We start from the raw sequence: 25,663 nt of genomic DNA, 5'->3' as shown, positions 1-25,663 counted from the left end.
CCAGTATGGCTTTGAAGCACCACCTAGCCTGAACTGGGGACTTTTGCAGATGCTGCAGAGCCACGTTGGGGCTACAGTGGGTCTTATCTACTCAATCCCGCAGCCAGCACAGGCCTCAGATGTGCTCAGAAGAGGAAGCGTAGCAGGAATAGACCTTATTCCCAGTTTCCATGTTTGGCTGGTTGTCATGGAGATCGTTAGGAACCCCTATAGCTAATGAATGGTCATTCCTGACAATTCCAAGCCGCAAACCCTTGGGGAGTTAATGGGTGGGATCCATGCCATTACACATGCTCTTACACTGAGCCACGCTATTCCACTTGCAAGCAGCTTCCTGAAAATATCCCTGTAGACATTTTTAACTTTCCTAATTAGTGTGTCTAGGATGTAAGTGGAGGAACGCTTCACGGTTGCTGTGGACATCTGCCTTCACCCACATGCTGCATGGAGTCCTGCTGGAAGGGGTGGGACATTAAAGCACAGTAAATGGCTTCAAGTACTTCTGGTTCAGCCAAGGCAGCACCACAAAACCTCGTAGTTTCTCCGTTTCCAGCACTTGGGGTGCTGTGCTGACCAAGGACGCTGCCCAGGCTTTGCCTACCCCACTTAACCCAAGTTCACCTTGCCAGAACCTGTCTCACCTCCTACAAGAGGTAATAAAAAATGATGCACTACTCTTTGCCAGCCATAGCTATAATTTATGCCAGAAATGCAGCTTGGACTCATTAAAAAAGAATAATCCGTTTCAGACTATTTAAAATTACCACTCTGAGGCTATCAAACATTTATGTACAACAGTTGGAAGGCACCTTCTCTATTGCTCAGTTTCCCCAATGCTAAATGAAAACAATGGAAATCTTTTGTAGGGAATGTTTCCCTGGGCTATATAGCATAACTCAATGCCATTATTTTCATGGAAATGTTAATTTCAGCAACTCAGACTGATTTCTTTGAAGGAGAACTCAAACTGAACACTTCCATAAACAAGGGCATTTTTCAAATGTTTTGTAACAACACCTGAATTGAAACAGTATCTGAACCTGAAATATTTACAACTTTATTTCATATCCAATTTAAATTACTGCTTTGCTGTAGGGGGAAAACAAAAGGCATTTAAAATTAACATTTTACTCTCTTTTAACTGGCTGTTACTGTACCTTGGGGAAAATTGGTAGGTTTTGACAAAGAACTTTTGAAGAGAAGCATTTTGTTTGAAAATTTTCACAAGAAAAAGGATAGCTTCCTCCAATTCTATAACATCCATCTACCCAGCAGGGTATCACCGAGTAAATTAATGCTTGCAATGGGAATCCAGATCCCTGGGTGAAGATGCAAAAGCAGGAACAATTGCACTACTTTCCTTGCTGTTTAAAACACAATCCTAGAAACACGAATATGCCTGACCCCAGCCGTGTAAGCAGATCTGCAGAGTCCAGGCTAAAAGGAAGGTGAAGGGACTGAAGAGCTCTCTGCCGCGCTCTCACCCCGTCTTTCAGCCTGCCATTTCTCTGGCACCATTCGGCTGGAATCCCCTCGTGAGACAGGCCATGGGCTGGGTGAATTCCTTCTTTACAAAATAAATAAAGAGAGCAGCAAGGAAGAAGAGATTTTTCTTTGCTAAAAATCAAATTCCTTCTCATAATAAACAATGCTTTCGCTGAAGGCTTTTTCTTAAAACAGTAAGGAGAAACGTGGCCTGTAAGTAATCCCCAGAGAGCTACAGACCTCGCTGGGATGAGGTCACTACAACACATGCCCCAGGCTTTGGCAGGCTTCCACGTCGCTTTCTAAAAGCTCCAGCAACGGAGTACAGGAGAGCAAGGAGAGTGGATATCAAGCCCAATATCTATTTTTCTATTTTGAGTGAATGATTTCCATCAGCAGGAGGCTTGGTCCCCCAGGCCAGCCTTGCAATTCTTTCTGTCTGTAACCTTCTGGGCTTTGGAGCTCTGGGAGCGAGCGAGAGCCGATGCAACCAAGGCGAGGCACTAATCTGGCAGATGCCTCTGCAAATTCTACCCAAAAAGATTCCCACACAGACTCTGGCTGCTTGTGATGGGGGTGTTCCCCAGAGACCCCACGGAGAAGACTGGCTGTGCCCTCTGGGAGCTGCCGGGAGAGCTGATAACTTACAAATTAAATGCTTAATGGGGCAGTTCATGCCCTGCTTATAGAGAGACCATGAACGTATGGGAAAGTACACAGGGGAACAGCATCCAAAAGCCGCCAGCCAGACAACCAACCGAAAGGAGCCAACCAAAAATCCTGCGATTATTTCTGTTGCACTAAACGTGAATGCAGAGATTTTACAACACTGATCGTAGGTCTCGGCACACAGCGCAACTCTAAATATCTGCTAAGCCTCTCAGGCTGTGTCGATACGTGACAGCTTTGGTGGGAGGGGGGATGGTGGATGCAGGGAGAACAGCATGAGGGTCTCCGTAAAGGGCTCCTTTCTCATGGAATACTTTCTCCACCTAGTCATTTCCTTACCTCATACAAACACAGCCACATTCCTGATGTTTAACTGTTTGGACTTTTGCAGAAAAGAAAAAGCTGGCTGGGGCAGTTTATAAGGCCAGACATTCCAAGTGCTGAAAAAACATATTCAAAGGAAATAGTAAAGGGAGAACTTTTTTAAGTTTTCCTGTCCTATTTTTACAGTTTCCTGTCAAAGTCTTAGCCTGATGAAACCTGAGATAGAGCTCCATGCACAACCCTCCTCCAAGGGCTCTCCACTACAGCAGCATCTGAGGCACAAAGCGCACACACAGTAACACGGGGCCAGTGGTTCCAGCAGTTGTAGAAATGCCTGGGAGGGTTTGAGGGTTTGAGCAGGGGGCTGGCACTGCCATGCCATGTCCTCCGTCCTGGAAGAGACCACGGGGTCAGAATGCTGTGGGCTGTTGAATACCTGTCTAGTCAGTTTGTCCAGAGATGGAGGTGCAGGAATGGAGGTGCTGGGGGTGGCGTGGGGTTTGGTAGCTCCAGACTCTTCCCCACACACACACGTGCCCCGGGGGGAAGACTTGCACCTCTCAGACTCCTTTGGCAGAGATCATGGCTGTGGGCAGGCTCCTGCATATCAGGGGAAAGAATATAAGGAGATGGTGGCTGGGCTGGGCTGAGCTGTGACTCAATTTGGGGGGATTCCTCCTGAACAGCTGATTGTGTGTCCCTGATAGGACAAGGGAAGGAGAAATTTGTGTCTGCCAAGTGAGAAGCATTTTTGGGCAGAGAGATTGTGGACTTTGCCTACCTTCCTTTTGGGACAATGAGCTGGGAAGAAGTAATGGCAAGGACACTACTGAGCAAGGACTTCCAAACAATGTGGTTAGTTTTACAGGTCTTGCCTGAGTGTATTAATGTTACTGTGCATGAGCTGCAGTCATCTTCATCTGTCCGTTGCAGCATTCAGCAAAGCTTTTGTATTTCAAAAGTGGCAATGCAATGCTTGTGGTAGGCAGAGCAAGGTGTTCTTTGGAAGAGGCTTATCCACAGCTAAAGCATCTTGAAATAGAAGGAAGAAGTCTCAGAAATGGCCAAGTAGACACAAAGAGCATGTTATTAGATTTTTCTCAGACTGTATTAATGGAAGTGGAAATATTGCGCTCTCCTTAGCATCTTCTTATCCCAGTACACTTTAGCAGGCTTTGTCTTTGTTTTCAGTGGGAAGATTTCCAAGTCCCTGCCACAAATGGGGCATGTATGTGGACCCTGCTTGGCCAGAGAGGCCTGGAGCAGCTGTGCCACCGTGAGCCGAATGCCCATTCGCCGAACCGCCCAAGGGCCTTTGAGTAGATGTGGACCAAGCAATGCCTCTCCTGCCAGTCTGCGTTCCTCCTCGTCATCTTTATGGGCTTGCAGAGAACGGCGGGTTGATGCACAGCCTTGGGTTGACATCAGTGCACAGGAACTGCAGCTGTTCATGCATCTACCTCCAAACGTGCTCCACTGAGCCTGTGAGTGTGATGTGATGTTCTATTGCAGTCCTCACAGTCAGCTAGCAGAGGGCTGCTTACAGCCCTTGCAGAGAGAGTCTCCAGATTTGGGTGAAGCGTGGAAACAGGCATTTATCTTCATGCCGCTTTTCTCCCACAAGGATCAGCAGGTTCAATAACATCAGACTACTCTTGGTCATGGACACCCCTCCCCACAGTGAGAAGGAGAGAAAGCCACATGTCACTGCATCCAAGAGCGATGAAGGGTCAGAAGATAAGCCAGCCACCTTCCTGCCCAACCCGGCGCAGGGAATGAGGTGCCAGCTGCAGAGACAAGAAGGTCCCAACCCATGACGGTCCAGGCTCCTCGGCTCACTCAGTTACAGCTGACTCAGACGCTCCCGTGTTTCTTAGTGGCAATGCAAATGGCTTGCCTTTGGACAAGGTTGACTCATGCATCTCTTTGCAAAGACCCTCTTTGCTATTACTTGTACGTTTGCCAAATTTTACCTGTTCAGGCTGAAACAGGTTTGTACCCAGGATAAGCAGTTTTGGAAAATTCCAGTAAAAACATTCCTGTCAGATTTAAAGGTAAATCTTGGGAATGCTGTTTCCATGAAGGTCTCTGAAGGAAATTAATTCTGATTCCAGAGGCTGGTTCCCATTTTGCAGAGGGAATGGGCCTCTGAGCTACATGCTGAACACCAAGCAGCAAACAAAGGTATTAAGTAGCTGTGCTTTGGGAGTGCTGCCCACTCTCTGGCAGGGGAAAAGTAGTATGTGATTGTCTCATTAAGGATTGTACCATAAAGCCCATGGGCATGCAGGAAAATTATATGTGCAGGATGCGTCTACATCCCACCAATATTCCCAGCAGTCTATGACTGGCTTTCTGCAGAGATCAGAGGGAAATGTGGTTTCACAGAACTATAATTATTTTATGAAGTAAACCTGTCTGCAGGAGGAAAATGGCAACCTACAACTGAGTACAGAGTTGCATTCCACTCATGGTGAAGTTTCTGCCAGACCTTTCTGCATAAAGGCAGGCAAGTTATAGCAGTAGATGTCAGAGCTCTTTGGACTGCAGTTGATTATCAAAATGCTTTTTCTACCACAATATAGAGAAATGGGAGCTTATGCCTCACCTTTGGAGGCAGGCTGAGGAGAAGGAACTCCATCACACATCTCAGCTACAAGTTCTGCTTTATGTCTTAACAACTGGATTAGCAGAGCACTAGGAAAAATCAGCTGAACCCCTGGTTTCTAACAAGGATGAGAAATCTCTTTGTAAACGCAGTCTTTTATTAAAAAGCTCATCTGGGGGAAAAAAATCTTAACTGCTGCCAATAGCATTCCTCCATAAGATTTTTGGTTGAAGTAATTTCAAGCTTAATCCAGAATTGATAGGAAGAAGGGCTTGCCGAGTGTTTGGCAAACTCATGTCTCAGCTGCATACTATACTTGCACCACCCAGACGGCTTTGAGTGGGCATGGCAGAAAGGAGCCACCATAGCCAGTGCTTTCCCTTGCCTTTTTCCTACCCCAGAAAACTGAAACCCAAGAAATGAAGAAGAGTTCATGACAGCCTGGCACAGCCTTGCAGCTCAGGGGATGTATGTGGAGGCCCAGGCAAAGCAAATTTCAGTTTGGTCTCAGGAGCCACATCCCGGTCCACGTTTCTGGGATTTCTCCATTCCTCTGGGGTTGTTGCTGTGTGTCACTCTTCCTTCAGAAAAGCAGATGGACTGGGGCTCAGCTTTACAATGTTCATGGACCTCAGGCACAGCCAGAGGTTGTATGGAGGAGATATTTTTGCCAAGCTGACATTTATCCCCAGAACAAAGATTCTTCTGGGCAGCTCAAATTAATGAATTTGACGTACCTTAATCTGAAATGCAAAGGCTGAGATTAAGGACCTTTCCAAGTTATCTCAGATATCATTGAATTTCCATGAACTATTTGTGGTCCCTTTCTTGCTAGCATGTTGTATGTTCTTGCGTGCCTTGGCTCTGGGGGAGTTTCCAGCTAAAGGTATGAAATATGTACATCCCTACGGATTACTTCACTAGGAGCGGCATTTCGGAAGTTCAGGACTGTGACCTGAGTTAGGCAGGAGTGAGCAAAGGGACCACGTTACTGTTGGCTGCTTCCTGCTATGGCTTTTACATGAACGCATGGGGATCAGACACATCCTGTGTGGCTGCTTCATTTCTCCTAAGCCTCCAAATTAGACTGAAAATTTGGGGGAAAAAAATCATTATGAAGAGGAAACAGAAAAGCTGAGACAAAGCCACTCTTAATAACTCTTCTCAGAAGGGGGTTGGAGAGGCCTTACAAGCAAGAATAATGGGGTATTCTGCAATATTCCCACCATCTGGAAATCTGAGTGGATTAAAGTGCCGTTTATACTGAGACAAGCTCACTAGCATCCATCTGTAAGTTACAAGATGGTGTTTTGGATCATGTATTCTGTTTATATATGGCATGGAGTGTCTGTCACTAGAAGAGCTACGGCTGGAGGGAATGCTAGAGATCATTTTGAATTTCTCTTTCCCTTAGACAAGACTGACTACCAGAGTTAGACCTAACAAATATTTGTATAACCTGCTCTTAAACACCTACAGATATAAAAATCCACAGCCTCCCTATGCAATTCTTCTAGTGCTTAAATATTTCAGGACAATGGATAAGTGGCAGTTAGACTGATAGAAATCAAATGAAATTAGGAGGATGAGAGCAACTGCTGTCCTATACAGTAAGGATCTTTGAGAAATTCATATAGCATATAAAAATACGCTAATCCCGGGACTTGCATTAGTCTGACTCACTGTTAATGGACATTTCTTCCAGGACTAGAATTGTATGAGTTATAAGGAACCCTGGGTTCACAAGGCCACCCTCCAGAAAAAAAAGACATCAAAATCCTTTTGAAACTTTGGTGAATCTACAGACACAGACATGTTATGGGGACTCAGAAATCTTCCCTGAGTGTACATCAAAGGAGATCCTCATGTTACATACATGCTAAAATATAAAAAGCTGTATCTTGATATAAGCAGAATAATGGAGATGCAGGAAGAAAACAGATGAAAATTAGCAACAGCTTTAAAGTAAAATGTATTGAGTAGCAGTTTAGATGCTATCTGTCCTTTTTCCCATGTACTAAGTTTATGTCTTGTTTATGCCTGGGACCCGATTTTGCCCACTCTGTTTATATCCCAAGTGCTTTTGGAGAAGCACTGGACATGCAGAATATGATCTTCTCTTCACTGACTGCTGCTGTGGCTTCATCTGGAGACCTGCTGCAAAGAGACCAACCAAGGCTCTATCACGGGATGGGATCAAGGTCCACACACAGGCTCTCAGTCTTCCTCTTTTAGAGGACGGTTGTAGACGGTTTAACCCATCTACACATGGCAGTTTTTGAAAGCTTGTGTCCTCCTCATTCAATGGTTGTCAGTCCTCAAGGTATTTGGAAAGAAATAGGAGAAATGAGAACCTCTTGAAAACAGCTGTGAATTGTTGAAAGACATAGATTCTGTTGGTGAGAAGCTGCCGTTTGGGAGCATTTTCACTTCAATCCAACCCAGTCCTGGTTATGGTTTTGGAAAGAGAACAGTCCTGCAGTGAGGACTATGGAAGAACAGGAGATACACACTGCCTCTTCCATGGATGTTGCATATCTAGGACCTGCTGTGGCTCTAACCTTGCTTTTGTTCACACGTTTGAAACACTGCATTCAGTGATAGGGCTTTGTTTTCTTGCACTGGCTAAGGAAGAGCCAGAACTCAGACACTGGATGCCAGTTTTAAGTTTGCCATTATCTTTACACGGACACAATCCTTTCCAAGACTCTTCATGGGATATGGGACTTGGGAGGAACTATGCAAGGCTTTAGGAGCACAGCTGGCTTTCAGCTCAGACCAGAAGTGTTTGCCCTGAAGAACACTACCCCACAAGTTTGTTGGTTAAACTTTTGGAAATCTTGCACCATTAAGAGGAAAGGACATGCAGACATAGCAAGGGCCTTCTGAACCAGACAAATCATAAGAACCACAGTCTCCACAAAGATCAAGAATGTCACTCTAAAATTCTTTTTTTTCCAAAGTAAATAAAGACTTTCTTTCACAAGAGGTACCAATTGGCATCCACAGTGAAGACTTCAGCATCTGGATGGAAAAAAACCCAAATTAAACCTCATCCTTGGAATCAGGAGGAGCTTCCACACCTTCACCTGAGTCAAACATTGTCACTTTTTACAACAAATTTTTTCCTACTTGAAGGAGGGTGAAAACAGAGACATGACATCAAAATGTTTCATTTTTCTGTAAAACTATTAAAAAAAATTGGCTTCTCTCCCCACAGTTTCATTTTTTCTGTACTGCAGCTTTTCCTCTGACACTGATGTAATGTGAGTTCAGGTTACCAAAGGCTGCTGGGATTATACAATATATTCAGTAGTTCTTCATCCCTGAAGATGTCAAGTAGAGAGAGGAAATGATGCTAAGATTCTCTGAGTACCTAGCTATTAAGGTATTTACCTCTGAAGTGGAGTATTTCCTGAATGAAGTGTGAAGGTAGCTAGATTGCTTCCATTACAAAGCAGCCTCTTACTGGAGCCCTGAGCTGTTGAACATGCAGCTTGTTGAGTGTACAGCAGCAGAAGCTGTTGCTTAGCATTCAGGAATTTAATTTATTATAGTTTAAAAGTAAAATTATCTCTTTTTATGGTTATAGTGAAATAAAGTCAAATTAAAACCCTAAATAAATCTGTAATCGGATAGATTTGTGTGGTTTGAATGCCTTCTTTTCATCAACACAGATGGGCACGTTTTTCACTGCTTGCCAGTCTAAACTGATACCCCAAATCCTGTAGGAAAGCACACCTCCAGAGAGCAAAGGAACAGCTAATGGCCACACTACAAACAACAGCAATTGTACAAAGCTAACGAGCCTTTGTGAGAATCCCGACTCCTCAGCACAGATATTAGCTGGACTAATGCAGGTCTGTGTTCTTTGAAACAAGTTAGCATCTTTGTGTGGTATTATCTTCTGTACATATAACAATCAGATCGTGGCAACCATGCTGTGCCTTGCAGCAGAGAGAAGCCTACAGACAACTATCTTTACACTGTTCAGGCATTTACAGATTTTAAATCCGTTAAGAATGAATTGGTCTGAAGTCCCAACATCAAGCAAGCTAGCGCATGACAACCAGAGACTCTTGCCTAAACCCTACCACATATGGATTAGCCACAACACATCCTTAGAAAGCCCTTCTCTCTTGATCTGAAGACTCCAGAGATGGGATTCACCTGGTTAAATGTAGAGAAGTCCATAGTCCATATGTCTGTGGCAGAACTGATCACCCCTCTGTATACAATCATCCTAAAGGAAATGTCTGCATTTGGTCAGTGAATCTTGCCCCTCAGTGCTGTTATCAGCCCATCATCTATAAGGTTTCACGGCGCGCTGTGCTCAGCTGGACACACCTGTCCCACAGAGGTCTAAAGTGAGGTTTTGTAGTGCACGTTCCTGTCAAAGACAGCCAGCTGAAACAGACCTCCTTGTTAAAAACATCATCTGTTTTTTCCAATTTGAACTTGTTTTCCTTCAGCTTTCAGTCCCTTTGCCCTGCTTCAGCAGAATGACCAGGGGCAGCCCGTGCTTTCACAGGTTGTCACATTCTACAAGAAAGACTTTTCTGCTAAGGGACATCCCACCCCTCTGTGATACTGTCAACTAGCCACTTCTGCCAGCGTGTGCACTACTGAAGAGGGTACAGCCCTCAGGATGTAAAGTGTGTTTGACCAAAGACTCTTCCTGAAGTAATGGCACCATTTTATCCAGGTCTTCTTGGGAAGAAATGTTCATGAGGAAGACTGGCATTTCAGCTTGAACAAACCACTTAGAGATTTGTCCTGGCTGAAGGAAATCCCTTTGTACTCTTGGTTATGCCTGTGCTGAGCTCAAGAGGCTTCTCCTACAGAGCTCTTTGGTAGAGAAGCAGATGAGTGACAGAGGAGCAGTCAGATGAGGTCCCCAAATATAACAGCAAGTTGCAAAGCCAAAGAGTCATCAGTTCAGGGCCATCTCTGTGTGAGGTATCATCTGGTCTGCTTCTGCTACACTTGAAACATGGATACTGGTGAATTTTGATACAGAAGGGCTCTTTAAAAAACACATTTCCTGGCATTTATATCAAGCTGAAAATATTCAGTGTCCTTTCTTAGGCTGAGGTCACATCTCCGCCTGTAAAAGCACATCATCAAATATCCAGTGCATCCATGCTGGCTGGAGGCAAACCAGCTCTTGGTCCAGAAGCCAGCCAGCCACAGCAATATGAGCTGGAGCGAGCCCATTCTTCCTACCAGACTGGTCTCTTAACACAACTTTTCAGTCTGAAGCATCTTATGGTTTATTTAACACTGTGGCTCTAGCCTTGAGGTGGCTTATTTGGGAACATCATCAGGAGCAAATGCACAGTTGACTGTAGCTCAACACACAGTCCTGCCTCAATCATGCTCTTATCGCTGCTAGCAGTTGATTTACCAGCCCTCCTGCAACCCTTTGGTGACTCCTCACAGTTCTCGTGCTGCAGCAAAATGTCTACTGTTTTACGGAGAAATGTAACAGGGTGATGTAATGAGCTGCGCAAACAAGCACAAGCAGTGGGCCAGACTCAGGATGGAGCAGCAGAGCTCATACTGCTTTGTCCTATGCTCAGAACATAAAATCTCCACAATACCCAGCTATGATCAAACCAACTGCCCCATTTCAGTAAGGGGGCTGGGAGAGGTGGAGAGATGTATCCTACAACACGTCCTCTCTTCTGCCAGCTGAGTGTGGTCTGATCTGCAAGCCCAGACGGTTCCTATCAGTAGACATCTCACAGCACATAGCAAAATGACTGTACGTATCACATTATCTCTGCTTTCTTTCCCGAAAGGCAGTGAAAGCCAGCTTAAACTACCTGTCATTTTCTTCGTGCTCTGTAGCCAGGACAGTCTCTCATTTTGTGGTCTGGAAGCAGCAGACACAAGGATGCTAGAGTGCAAGAGTGCATTCTTATTGCCTAGTGCCAGCGTGCTGCTTTTTGTAGTTAGCAATGGTTCCTCCGTGAGAAACACCACAGTAGCTACTCTGTGTCGGAAAGAGGAAGGTGAATGATGTCTTGCTAGACAGTAACTGGCATTAATGGAAGCTCTCTGCCGACAGAGATGCAGGCAGGAATCCAAGGAATTTCCAGAGTACTCAACCACCTATCCAGCCGTGCTATGAGAGCATCACCACGGAGCCTTGGGCTGAAAGCTGTACTTCCTCCATATGAAACCAGTGGGTTTCAGGCTCTGCTTTGAATTAATCTTTCTTCAGAAAATCTTTAGGAACGAGACTCAGAGATAAATGGAGAGCTATAGATGATCCATGTTGCTTCTAAGCCTGCTACTTGAGTCTCCTGTTACTGGAGACTCCCAAGGATGCTTGTAAACATGTCAAACACCGTGGCTGCTTTAAATGGAGAAACTGAACAGGAATTCAACAGTGGTCATGTCTCCAGTAAGTCTGGTGCTTAGGGACTTCATCTTAACAGGCCTAGTGATGAAGCAGGAATTAATTTTCTCCTTGGAAGGGTTAAGTTCTTTGCTGTCACGCTAATTATTCTGGTAGGTCAGTCACAACCACCTCACCTGGCTGCAAACTCACAGACTGCCCAGCCAGGAGCCTCTTTGAAAAGTGTAACTTTTAACATCTCTTAGCAAAGCAAGCGCTCTGTTTGTCTTGGCAGGGAAGACCTGTGTATACACAGCTGGAGAGCTTGTTTTGTCTCTTAGTACAAGTCTGGACTAAACCAAATCTCTAAAGGCTTTGTAAAAATGCTCTCTTTATTTAAAGAATTTTATACATTACAAGATGTCTCCAAAGTCTGCCCCTGCTCAGACCCCTTCTTTTCCTGCCTCTTCCATTCTCTCTCCTACCCCCTCCACTACCACACACACAAGAGTCAGGACAGTTGGATTTTTCAGTCCCCCCTGGCATTGCTGTATCCAGAAGTTTCTTTAAGAAATGTCTAGCTTTCTTTTCAATCAAGGCCAATGTCCATATCGATTTATGAATCTCAATACTTCAGATCCCCATGAGCTAGGAAAAAAGTAAGTGGCTCTACAGACACAGTTCTGGGGCTTGGGTTTAGGGGTTTAGGGGAAGGAATCTTGCAAGGTAGAGCCTTCAAAAGAGAAAGGCTGTTATCATAATTCCTTTCCATAACTACAGCAATCCACATCTGCATGTACACGGCGGGGGGGGGGGTGTTAGAAAAAGGCAGGGAGAGGGCTTAAAGAATATGTAACGGCAGTGCTCGACCGATACCTGTGTTTGCAGGAGAGTACAAAGAAGGAGACTAGAAGAATGAAAGGTTACTTCAATAAATGTGTGTGGAGGCTCTTAAAAAGCTTTCCCTTCTCTGCGTCCAATAAATGTGAGGTTCAAACCACAGCAGAGGCCTTTTATGGGGCACCTGCACCATTAGGTTCAGTAGATACTTTTGCAACCAGGGAACATTGCACAACTATGTTGAGTTCTGTGTATTTCTGCTGGCCACTGTTCAAGCTGGGCTGGCTGATGCCTGGGCTACCGGAAACCAACTGTTATTCCTATCTCACCCTCTAAATCATGTTGCCAAGAATCCCCAACTTGGAAAAAAACATTAAAGGCAAGAACAGTCCAATCCTTGGACATGGAGTTAAACAGAATTAGCCCAATCTCGAGAAAGCGAGAGGCTAGAAAAGCAGAATATTTCCAGGGTGCTTTGATCTTAATCCTGGGAGTTTGCACATTGGCTTCATGTTTCAGTTTCATTTCTGCTCTGTGCCACTCTGACCTTGCCAAAAATCATATCAGAGCAGTGTCGTGAGATGTCCATTTAAGCCAACAGGAAAGGGAGAAATTTCGTATCTCAGCCAAAACCTCAGTCATACCCACACTGCCCAAATGTAAACCTGATCTAGCCACTCAGCACATGCTGGCTGGATAAAATACAGCAAAGCCACATGTCACTAAGAGCCATATGCTTAGCTGGTGAAAACTGTGGTTCTTACTGGAGCTGTTTCGATTCATACTGGATGAGCAGCTGGCATCGAACTGCATGAGGTTTACAATAAACCAGAGTTGGCTTATGCTTCCTTTTGAAACATTTTTACTACAATAAGGTACTTTCATGGAAAACCTTAAGTTCTGGTCATAATTTTCAAGGTCTTTCATGTAATTATAGTACTAATCTGTGAAAATAATTTTGCAAAGGTCGGAATGTTGACTTTTGGGGTTTCAGGTCCATGTTCATTTGAATATTATCGGCTATTCACATTGGTGACATCATTAGTTTTAATTTTTCATGGTACATGGTATTGACCTCCTTCACCCAAAAGTAACTGTCTCCTGAAGCACACAGGACAGGTCAAATTCAGACAATAAACTGAGTTGCTGCAGGAATCTGATTCTATATAGTGAGAGAGGTAGGAGGCTGCAGAAATGATCTTACTGATGGGGGACCTGAGTGCTCGCCTGGTGAACTGCCATCTACCCATGTCTGATGGAGTTCCTGTGCGAGCTGGCCAAGTCCTTAAACCAGCATTCTGCATGTGGTCCCTAACTGCGTGTGGTCCCTAACTCCTTAGACGTCATTCCTCTGCAAGAGCTGCAGTGAGTCGTACTTGCAGTGCTGAGCAGGAACAGCGAACACTGAGAGTCATAGAATCATAGGATCATTTAGGTTGGAAAAGACCTTTAAGGTCATCGAGTCCTGCAAGTCCAGCTCAGGGTAACTCAAGATGGGCACCAAAATTAGCTGGCTGTTTTGGGTCTGACTGGGATGGAGTTAACTTTCCTCATTGTGGTGCAGTTTTTTGCTTTTGTAGCTAAAACTGTGTGGATAACACCCCAGTGTTTCGGCTGTTGCTGAACAGTGCTTGCACAATGTCAAGGCTTCTTTCCAGCCCCAGTCTAGTAGTCTGGTGCTGGGCAAGAGGCTGGGAGGGGACACAGCGAGGACAAGTGACCAGAACTGACCAAAGGGATATTCCATACCATATGACATCATGCTCAGCAATAAAACCTCAGGGAAAGAAGGAGGAAGGGGGGGATATAAGATGGTTACAGTGTCAGTCATCCCAAGACACCATTACAGGTGCTGAGGTCCTGTTTCCCAGGAATTGGCTGGATGTCTGCCCACTGGTGGGAAGTAGTGAATCAATTCCTTATTTTGTTTTGCTACCACACACAGCTTTTGCTCTCCTTATTAAACTGACATCATCTCCAGCCATGAGTCTTTCTGACTTCCTTCTGTCTTCTACCCATCCCAAGGGAGAGGGGAGTGAGAGAGACGTAGGATGGGTGTTTGGCTGCCAGCTGGGGTCAACCCATCACATGTTTGAAAGTTTTGGCTTACGTTTCTTTTCTCTTCTCTCTTAGTGTTTAGGAAGGGACTGATGGTGTTACCTTCCCTTCATGAGGATGCTGTGCTAAGGGGCTTCCCAGCATTTCTAAGCCACTCCCAGGTTATCAAGACAAGAAACAGGGAAATGTGCAAGAGAAAAATACCCCTTTTGTACTCAGCACAGGGTTTTACTGATGTTTAACAAACAGCTACAAGGGCCCACATGTGGAGAGGAGGATCTAGAGACACTGACCAGCCGTGCAGTCAGTAGGCACTTTGCATCCTGCACATGTAATAACCAGGGATCTCAGGAAGTGTTTTGGGTATGAGGTTGTCATTACAGGCTGTATCATCAGGCAGAGGAATTGAGCAGAAATTCACATAAAGTTGTGAATCCTTAATACACGTGCTTAAATATACAACTCCTGATCCTGTGCTCTGTCAATGATAATATCATGAAAATGTGTTCCTTACCTCTCTCACACTGGGGACCGGTGAATCCATAGACACAAGCACAACGGTTTGGCCCAATGCATCGACCTCCATTCTGACAGCCATTTTCACAGACAGCTATTTTGAAATAGAAAGAGAAATCAGTGATTTCTGCTCTTAATGAAACCACAGTGTGAGGCGTGTGGTGCTGGCAGGACTTGGAATATCACCTACTTTGTGTTGTTCACCCGTCAGGAGTCTCCTCCATGCAGTGAACATACAGAGAAAACTCTTAATATTTTTTCCTGGAAAATTACTTCCTGTTTATGAATGAACTCATTTATAAAAAGGCTATAAACTCTTATTTCACTTGAGAGGATTTCCTACACTCTGGAATTTCAGTTCATTCAGGTCAGCATAGGGATTTAAATGTCAAGGTCAAGAGGAACTGATAAAAATGAGAAACTGCATAAAGGCAAATGTTTAACGTATGACAACAGTGAAATGTGAGGAGAGGAGACTAGTCACCCATTTAAACCCATGTACCCAAAGCAGTGAAGAACCAGTCTGGTCAGCACACAAGTATTCATTGACTTAAAATTAGACCTGCTACCCTTATTGAAAAACTGCAGTCAATAGTCTATGACTGAAGTCAAAGGAGTAGGTTGCTGCTTAGGTCCTGGGCTGAGACTAAGCTAATTGAACAGGATGTAGGAACATTTCTGCACATGACATGAGCAATTGCTGGTTGTGACAGATGCCATTGACCTACTAAAAAGATCTCAGTAGCTGTAAAGACTAATGAGATTGTTATGACTGTTATGACACCTCTTAAAGTTCCTATACGGAGCTTCACTCTCTGAGCTACTCAGTTGCCCAGCAACACCAGCGCATTGAAGAAGAGAAGAATATAAACTCATGAAAGGCGAGGTCCACAGCAATCTTGTACGATACCTCAGCGTGGCCCTCACTGGTCTAGTGCTAAGCTCTGAGCTGCAGAGAGGCCAGGTACTGCCGCATTTTACAGCCTTCAAAGGCTACACCCATCTTGGAGCAGAGGAAGCCGAAATCTGCTCTGCTGGGATGCTGCCAGTGGGACTCTCCATTGTTCCCCACCCTGTCAGTGATGTCTTGCCAATATCTGAACCATTATGAAAACTCTACTGAGGATATTATAGGTGGAGCTGGTAGCAGCACATAATTAAGGTTGCCTAGCACGTTCCATTATAAGCCCCGGATTGCTGTTACTTATAATTTTCCCAAGCTTTAGCTATTCAGAATGAAATTTTCCATATGGTGTGTCTGCCTTTAGTTGAACTTTTTGGAAAGTTTCAGCAAATATGATTCAGTCATAGCTGAGGATAAGTTTAGGGGAAATATGGTGGTTTGCCCATCTTTAAAAAAATTCTCACAGACTTCACTGAAGACTTTAGTGAATCTCACATTGATACAGGGATTGGAAATTTGCCTGGGAAGTTCCATTTGATCAGAGATTCTTTTTAAAAACTGTTGTGCATACTTGCTTACTAGACAATTCTTAAAGATGGCACCTAAGTTGTTTGGTTGTTAATTCTACAATGTGCATGAGCAATGATTTAAAATTGCCAAATATCTTTCATGGGAAACTAGGGGAAAAAAACTGAATTTCTCCCTATGAAAGGTATAGGTGCTTTGGCAAAATAGAAAACCAAGTCATAAAACGTTGAAAAATTTCTTTCAATTACTATATTGATGTTTCCCTATAGAAAGTCAGTGTTGTCAAATAAACAGAACTAAAAAGTGAACTCCCCCAAATGTAACCAGGCGCACTTTATAATCAAAAAATGTTGGCTGGTTTGGGGTTTTTTCTTTTTCTTCTTCTAATTGAAAGACTTCATCTGAGCCAAAATGAAGGTTTCCCACAAAAGGCCCGTTCGCAGAGAATATGCTGTTTATCTAAAACTATTTACAGAGAAATTATATCTAATATACCTATATATTTGCATATATATTTTTATATATATTTACAGTGAAATTATATCTAATACATCTAGATATAGATATATAACTATACCCCCTAAGGAGAGCAGGCTGAGATTCCAACGGAGAGGAGAATACAGGGATGACATCGAAGAGTACATCAGTGTGTGCAAGGTGACCTCTCTAGTCACGAGGCTGCATGAATCTAGCCTTGCCCTTCAGCTCACCACGTATACAGCAGGTGCTGCCAGTACTTACGCTGTCCACAGTATGTTCCAGTATAGCCTTTCTGGCAGAGGCAGGACTCCTCATTGCAGCTCCCACCATTCATGCATCTCACATTGCAGGTTTGGACTGTGGAGAAGAGCAGGGAAATATTACACAATGATGCAACAAATTGTCCGTGACAGGAGGTGAACACCTCGCATGTAATGGATGTTCAAAACTTTCTTGTCTCAATGCAGAATCTAAGGGTGATGTTAGGTGTCCAGGTCCTTCAAGTTAAATGGAGAGACTGCTGACTTCCCATGGTAGGATATGAGCCCATGGTGTGGTTAAAGGCTTGCACTTTTACTGACGTATAATTACCCCAGAGTTGCTTACAAAAGTAAATACCACAGTCTGTTCTTTACTCCCTAGATGTAAGACATTTTTATTGTTCCTGTACCTGGTAGTATTGAACTGTTCAGATAGGGGAAAGCCATGAACACCATAGGCAGTGTGAAACTAGGAGCAATTTAGGGGATGTAATTCTTCAAGTCCACCTCATACAAGGCAAGGTATCACTGTTCTCTTATGGCAAACAGCTTTTAGAGTAATATAAATAGGCCTCATTCCACAGAAATCAAAGACACTCATCATTTTACTTCATTACGGAATCTACCCCAATTAAACATCTGCAGCTTTGTCCTTTCTACAGGACGTCCTGCCATAGCTCATGTGACTGTGAGTAAGGGCATATTTCCTGATATCTCCCTTTATTTGATAACTGTCATTCTAAACAATTCTTTCTTTCAGGATACTACACTTTTCAAATATTTTCATACCCTTTTTAGTATTCTTTTAGATTGCTGCTCCATTTTCAAAACACGCTTTTCACATTCTGGGCTGTCTAATCTTTAAAACGCCTTCATATTAAAAGACCTATGAGATGTTTGGGGGGATAGAATTTCTTTGGCGGGGGAAAATTATCAATTTTTAAGATATTTCTCTTCCTTTTACAATTACTATGTGGCCTTATTGGTGAGGTTCATTTAATACAAGAGGGTTTTTTTAAGAAATCTGAAAAGAAAAGCACGTATCATCTATTCTTTCTATGTTAGGGTTCAGCTTTCACACTAGGTTATGACACACTGAATGTGACTAATACACTGTGGGAAAACAATAGCAATAAATAAGAGTCGGGAAGTTTTATACTGATGTAGACACAAAGCCAGTATTGGCTTTAACTGTTTCATCACTATTCAATGTTTAAGGAATGTGGTGTTTAAGTAGAAGAGCCCAAAAGGGGAGGTTTACTACTAAACACTGAGTTACAAATACAGGTCAAACAGCTTTCATTCTTTACTGAAACGCCTGGAACAATGCATTCTTCCTTTGTAAGATGTGACAACTCAAATTGCAAGTGCCTGAGGTTATAGCAAGTTATGTGAAAACTGTTTTTCAGCATGTACACCACAGTTCTTGTCTGCCAGGGATAGGAGGGGCCGTGACTTGGCAGCTTGAAGAAGGTGGGGCTGGAGAGTGCATATGTGAGTGGATGCTCAGCTGTGGCTTGTGTCTTCTCTGTGCAGGCTACATCAGTTCCAAGAAGGGAAGAGATGGGGCCAGTGCAAGTGAAATGTCTGTCCAAAAGGTAGTAGGACTCAGAAGTGTCCAATAGGGATAATTATATGGTTGACGCCTTGTTCAGAGGAAGCCTGAAAGGAAGGACGAGCAGAATGGGAAGTCTCAGAGCTTTGCATTCAAAATGCTCGGCACATGTGCTGTACATTTAATCCATGCATTGCTAGTGTGGTTTGAATTAGTCATGATGTCTACTATTCTTCCTATTGCTCTATGGCCAGAGATCAGGCCAAATTTAGATGAAAGCTTAATCGTTAGAGAAACTAAGCTTGAGGCTTCAAAGCATTGCCCAGATTGTCAGACATGAGACCAGTCTCTCTGGGAAAAGGCACTGTTTCCAGCACATGCTCACCCTACACCCCTCACTACAATTAATCAGTCCTGGGAAAGCCATTACATACAGCAAATCTGGGAGGGCTGCCCAGAGACAGAGGTAGCTAGGAAGTGTCTGTCTGTCAGAGCTGTCCATCTGTCAGAGCTCTTCCCTACACAGCACCCTGAGCCTCACATTCAATGCATTCAGCAAGTGGTAAGGTTAAGTGAAGCTGAGAAATTTGGGGAGTTCAGGGTGTGGACATAAGAAGAGTCATGATGCTCATCCAGCAACTTTCCAACTAACTGGCAAGGACTGTTCCGGGACCTGCACGGAGCAGGTCTCATTTCTTATTTCTGCCATGATCCCAAAAGCCCTGAAGTCCCATCACCAGCTGACTTATCTCCAAGGCTGGCACTGGTAGAACCCCCTGCAGATTTGAAGTGCAGAAGAACATCTTTCAACCAAGAATTGAGAGGCCTGTTATGCTTTGTCAGGATTTTCCAGGGTAGCAGAGGCTGAAGTTCTAGGAAAAAGAGAATGACAGCTCGCCCTAGTTAACTTTTCCCATGATTGGATTGGATTGGATTAGTTCTACAATTTATTTTAAAGGATCAGCGGCTGCAGCTGTTCTGCCAGCCATCAGTAGTGGAGTTTGCAGGCAGGTTTTCTGTCTGCTTACTGACTACTACTATCTAAACAGTCACTTGCAAATTACTCCTAAAATATCTTTACTCCCTGAAGTAGGAAACCAAGCTTTTTGTTATGACAGAGAGAGGCAGAGTGGCTTTTATTGCCTCTGGAATGCACAATTTGTCTTCTTTACCTCCCTGAAGCATTCATGATAAATGCAGATCCAAACATCCCCACAATGAATGCCAGATTTGATGAAGCCCCTGCAGAGGAACCTACCCCCCCCCTCCCCCCAAGTGCATGCTGAAATCCACCCCAGGCTCAGGGGAATGCCAGGTCTGTGCCCAAACGTATATAGTGCTTACAGCATTCCTTGCATTCCTCCATGATTGCTAACATATGGACCCTCACTCCAGAAACTTTTGAGTTTCCAGCACCTTCCTCTCAGCAAAGCACAGGGAAGGTCTGCGGAGCAGCGCACGCATAGGCTCTGGTGCTGAGCGCTTGCAGGGCACATCTGCAGGGCTGTAGCACAACGTGGCACTTTGGAATCAGATTCTGGGAATTTCCTTCTTTGAGTCACACCCTGAATGTGGTTTTGAGGTTTGAGGGGGCTAGTTCTCTGGCCTTCAATCAGATGCCTGCGAGTCACTTTATTAACAATAGCTTGCCTACAGATGGGCAATAATGGAAAATAAATTTCTGGGTTGTCTCTAGCAATGGTCATCTGAGACCTTAAAAGACTCCATGAAATCCCATTAACTTCTGCATTTCACATAGGGCACTAGCAAAATCAGCCTTCTTAAAACAACACTGTGCCACAGCTCTGTTCCTTTGCTTGCAGGTTCGGGGGTTTTTCACTGGTGTGTTTGAGTAGTGTCATCACGTATGGGTGGACTGCTTATACAGTCAGGTGCAAATGGTCACCCAGTATCATTTGGAGATCTAGAATGAAGGCAAATCCCCATTCACACACTGCTACTGGCTTTAGAAAAAAGTGAAGCCCTTTCGGGCAGACCTGTTGGCTCGTGTGTAGCCTGCATTGACCCAGGTGGGTCTCTGTGCTGGCTTACAGGAGCGTGGGTGGAAGGGCTTGCTGGACATCTCTATCTAGCCGCCCCCCCAGATCAAGCTGACTAAGACTTTGTCTAGCTAAGTCTTCAAACCCCCCAAGGAGACCGATCCCCCACAGCTCTGGTTACCTGTCCTAGCACTGCACCACACTCCAGTGTACAAAAGTTCTTGTAATGCCTCAAGATCCCAAGCCTGAACATCCCAAGTGGCAACTTGTGGCTATTGACCTCTGTTATATGACTATTGACTCACATCCAGCCTGGTGTCTACCATAACTCCCAGGTCCTTTCCAGCAATACAACCCAGTGGAAAAAAGGGTACAGAGGAGCAATAATTCCCTTCCAGAAAGCACACAAGACCATCAGCTATCAGGATCGAGACTCAAGCAAAAGGAGTGTTTTCTGTGCAGAGCCATGTGCTGCAGGGTAACGCAGTGGTTGCAAGCAAGATCTGGTCTTGAATATGTCCTGCAGGGACTACCAGAGGGATATGGGAATTGCTTTCTGCATATGTGACTGTCACGCTGCTGAGTCCTCCATAGTTTGTTTTCAGAAAACTCAGCCGCCCAGTCCTCTTCCCAGAGCGTTTCAGTTTTTTGTCCTGAAGGTCTGAGAAGGGAGAATAAAGCAGAAAAAGTGGCAATGCAGTTTCTGCATTCCCAACTTTGCCAGTGTGCAACTTCATCATGTCACTGCAGTTTGCTATAAATGCTGGGCAATGGTCCCTGACATCCAAATCACAGGCTAAGAAAAACTTAGTAATTTTTCCATTGGAAAAAATATATTTATCTGGTTAACAAAAGCAGTGCCAGATTTAATTCTACTTCAAAGGACAGCCAGGGGTCGATAGACTCTTTGGCAGAAGAGTTGCTACTTGCTGCTGTGAGATATGATTTCTTGAGCTGCAACCTGTAGGATTTCTCATACCAAAGTAGCAGAAATTGGAAGCAGGTTGCCTGTTTTCTCCAGGTATCAGGGCAATGAGGACCATTAGTAAAAGCGCCACAAGAAATGAAAGATTTTGTGACTACTACCCAATTCGGATTAGAACCTGGCTGCCAAAACACAAAATATTTCAGAGATTTCCTTTCATTGTGACTGGGAAATTTTTAAGAGAGCACATAACTACTGCAGAGGGAGAAGAATCACCAGCAATGTTGTCTTACCTCCAGCTGAGCCACAGTTGGGAGAAAGTTGTCCATTGGAGCACGTACACATGTTTGGCCGTGAACAAAATCCATCACCACAAGAATTCCTGCAAATTGCTGGAGGAAGAATAGGACACAGTGATTAGCACAATGTGCTAGTCTGTGAACTTGCTCGCAGATGCACTTTTGGCTGCCAAAAGGGTGTGAAATCATGTCTTTTAAGAATAACCTGGGGACGAAGCTGGGGTAACACTTGAGGACTTCGGCATGGGCTGAGCAACAGTAGGAAGGACCCACTTGCTCACAGGGAGTTCCTGGAGACATCTTCCTTTTATCACAGACTGTGGCTGGTCCTGCTACCACATTGCCTTTTCAGCAGCAGAGGATGGGGAAGACACATTTCACTATTGCCTGCTAAAAATGTTTCTCAGCAGAGACAAGTGACATTCACACTGAGCCAGGTTGTTCTTTTCCTTAAAATTTTTGTGTTTCCGTGAAGCATTTTGCAGTCCACAGTCTGGCATTGAGGAAACTGGCTGTTACTGAGATGCATCTCCTGTTGAATGAGGGGCTGAGCCTGAGTCAGCCAGAGATGCATCAGCAGGATGCCTTCGAATCAATCCCCATCCTTTCTTGCCTGGGACCCCTGCTAATCTCTTCCCCTTCCTGTGCCATGGGAGCCAAGAGCATAGCTGGCAGTATTGTTCCACCTGTGTAAGCACAGATTTTATTAGAGCCCCATGAAAGTATCTCATCTCTGTGTGTTTTATAAATACAATTACAACACACAGTCCCCTGAGGACCTCCAGCCCAGATGGCATGTTTTACAGTTATGAGAAAAGTCAGCAGAGTTGTCTGAATGTCGCTAACCCTGCATGCCACTGAGCAGCTATTTGGCTGTGAGTTCCTTAACCCTTCGCTGCAGCCAGCATTAAACTCCATCCTTGGTGGGATACATCCAAGGGATCTGAGGAGGATTTTAGGAGTTTGCCTGTCTCTTCTTGTGGGGAAAGGAGAGGGTGCAGAACTCCATGTCTTACCATCACCTGGGGTGAAGTCGGATGCATTTAACTCTTGAGACATCATGCCTCCTTTTTGCCCTTCTTTCTTGAGTGAGTAAAAAGCCATACTCTGGGACTGGTTACTCATTGTGTGCAAGGACACATTAACTGGCCCCATCGCTCATAATACAACAGACACCATTTCCTTTGAGAAGAGAGTATTTGCAGCTTTGGGCTCAGTTTTGTACATTTGAGGTCCCAGACAGCTCTATATTAGGAAACACAAGGTGTTTGTCTCCAAGATGACTGAGTTTTTGACTCTGAAGGTGGAATTACTTCTGAAATATATGACCTGTATTATGTGGGAGATCCCCCTAGAGAAGTCTACTGTTTTCCTCAACTTGAAACCTCCCACTGTCAATTACTTTTACGAAGTTTTGGAAATGGGCATTCACATACAATTCCAAGCGTGTTTAAATGCAGAAAATGTATTCAGAAAGCTAAAATACTAGGAGATACAAGCATCCCATAGTGCTGTCTGCTATTCTGTATATCCAGGTTATGGTTAATATATCCAGTGTATTTGCTGTGTTTCAGTCTGAAGCATGACTAAATGGAGTGCAAATACCCCTATTGTCTCCAGTAAGAATCTCATTTATTTACTCCTAAGCTGACTTTCACTTCCCATGGGAGCATCCTCCCTATAGCTCATGCCTTTAATTGACAGAAATGCAAACCATCAGCCCCTTAATGGATTTTATAGGAGTGTATCAGCACTTAGGAGTCCAATAATGCTCTACTCCAAATAGGAAAGCTACCTGCCAAAATAGAGGTGTGATTTATCTAAATCAGCATCCTGCTTTGGATGGCCGCTCAAAGAAAGATGCAAATTCCTGCTTGTAGACACCGTCTCATGACATCAAGTTTGCAACGTCAGCGTCTAGCTGTTGTTCTAGAAACTGACTGAATTATTTCACCTAAACAAGCAGCTCTAAAATAACTTTCTCAGGAGTCACCAATAGCTTTCCTTTGAGGCTAATCTTCTAAAGCAGGCACACAAACTGTCAAGCAACAAGGAACACAGTGGCAATTTGGCAGAAGATAAAAGGCCACGCACTAAATGGGACCAATTGCAACCACCCTGCTTTAATCAAGACTAGCAGAGATGAGAACTCCCAGCAATCGCTGCTCCTGTCCCAGTGGATTATGAAATGTTCTGTCATCTGCTGAAATGTGAGATATGCATTCCTTCCCACATGGCAGTTAGCTCCCTTGGTGCCCTTAACAGGAAAATGGATACTCACGGACAATGCACTGGTTCCCTCCGGGCAGCGTTTTCCAGCCAGGACAGCAGTAGGAATGGAACCTCGAGCCACAGACATTGGGTCTGAAAATTAAAAACAATTTTTTTCCTCTGTTTCTATGCAGTACCATTGGAAAAATTCAGCATGTATCATCGCTGCAGGAGAGCAGTTGAAGACCTTCTTGTGTGACATTTCTCTGCCAAACTCCATTCCCTCACCGTGAGTTTGAACAAGCCATGTCTAATTCCCACCAAAAGGAGCCACCATATATTATTTTAATAACTGACTTCTGACCTCCCTGTGCAGAATGCTTTGGGGCTCTGATCTTACAGTGACCCTCTTAGGACTATATGGAGGAGTGAGGAACTGAGGCACAGCCAGAGCTACCCTGACACAAAGCCATGGCATGGGACCATACCCACAAGGTTAGACACAGTCAGTTGGAGACCTGCATTTCCTTGTGGGATGAGAGAGACCTAGATACCAGACAACCCTAGAGACCACAAGCAAGTGAATGTCTTGATAAGCTGCACAGGAGGAGGACGTCTGTCTCTTGTGAACATAGCTTAGCAGTGCTGTTTATGTATAAGGTGGACAAAGTCCTGTTCTTCCTTTCCGACTCTGCAATTAAACTCCTGCACACTCCAACTTGTCTATCAGACAGGCTGCCCGTAGTTTTCTTTGTCTTCACTTTTTTGTTGGATGGCTTAATCAATGTCACATAGCAAAGACAGCAGGAAACCCAGCCTGAGCATATACCTCAGCATGGCATTTACACCATGTTGTATGTTTACACACATCCATACATGAACTAACAGACTTCCCAAGAAAAATCTCCAAAAGAAAACATGAAAACCACAAACCTAGGTAATGTTCATACTCTTGTGACATTGTCAAGTGTAGAGTCATGAGAACACAGCCCCTTGCAGAGGTGCTGGGGCTCTAACACAGGATCATACAGGTGGGGGAAGGCAGCAGAGAGGTAAGTGTAGGCAGAGAGTTTAGACCTTGTCTGGACCCTGGTTAGCAACCCTCCAACCTCTTCTTGGAGATTTACTGAGGGATCACATCTTTTAGAAATGCATGAGAATTTGAACTAAAATCACCAGCGAATAAGCATACACTTTGGAGGTTTTCTAGTGAGTAATAATCCCCACTGTTAAAACTCTAAGCTTAATTTTGGGGTCTGAATCTATCTAGCTTCTCCTTTCAGCCATTAGATCTTGTTATATCTTTGCTTGCTGCATTGAAGAACCATATGTTAACAAAGTCTCTTCATCCAGTAGACCTATGTAGGTTGTTACACCACCCTTTAATTTTCTCTTTGTTAAGAGAAGGAAAATATCAGATTATTTTGTCAGGATCTGTTGTCCAAAATTTCCATATCCTCATTCTAAATTTTACTAATTAAGTTCTACATCAACCACTTCAGCAGATTGCCTGGGGCTGATGATAGTAACTATCATCATCATTGCACAGACAGGATGGGATTATGTGAATGAATCAGATTTGGCAATTTTCCGCTATGCAGTTTGGGTTGTTTCTGAAACACAGGAGGTTCCACCTGAGCATGAGGAAACACTTT

General features: G+C 44.2%; 1 protein-coding gene across 1 annotated transcript in view; it reads right to left on the bottom strand.

Moving 5' to 3' along the window:
* LOC126041890 (fibrillin-2-like) overlaps positions 1 to 25,663 on the bottom strand; it is a 111,811-nt gene that overhangs the window by 70,525 nt on the left and 15,623 nt on the right. The window contains exons 2-5 of the mRNA XM_049808258.1: positions 24,079 to 24,161; positions 21,792 to 21,890; positions 17,020 to 17,115; positions 14,845 to 14,940 (exon numbers count right to left, since the gene is read on the bottom strand). Of these exons, the coding sequence (XP_049664215.1) occupies positions 14,845 to 14,940; positions 17,020 to 17,115; positions 21,792 to 21,890; positions 24,079 to 24,161 (374 nt within the window). The remainder of the gene's footprint in view (positions 1 to 14,844; positions 14,941 to 17,019; positions 17,116 to 21,791; positions 21,891 to 24,078; positions 24,162 to 25,663) is intronic.

The sequence above is a fragment of the Accipiter gentilis genome, chromosome 8 (assembly GCF_929443795.1).
Source record: "Accipiter gentilis chromosome 8, bAccGen1.1, whole genome shotgun sequence".
Lineage (NCBI taxonomy): Eukaryota > Metazoa > Chordata > Aves > Accipitriformes > Accipitridae > Astur > Astur gentilis.
This window is presented reverse-complemented; position numbering and strand designations above follow the sequence as displayed.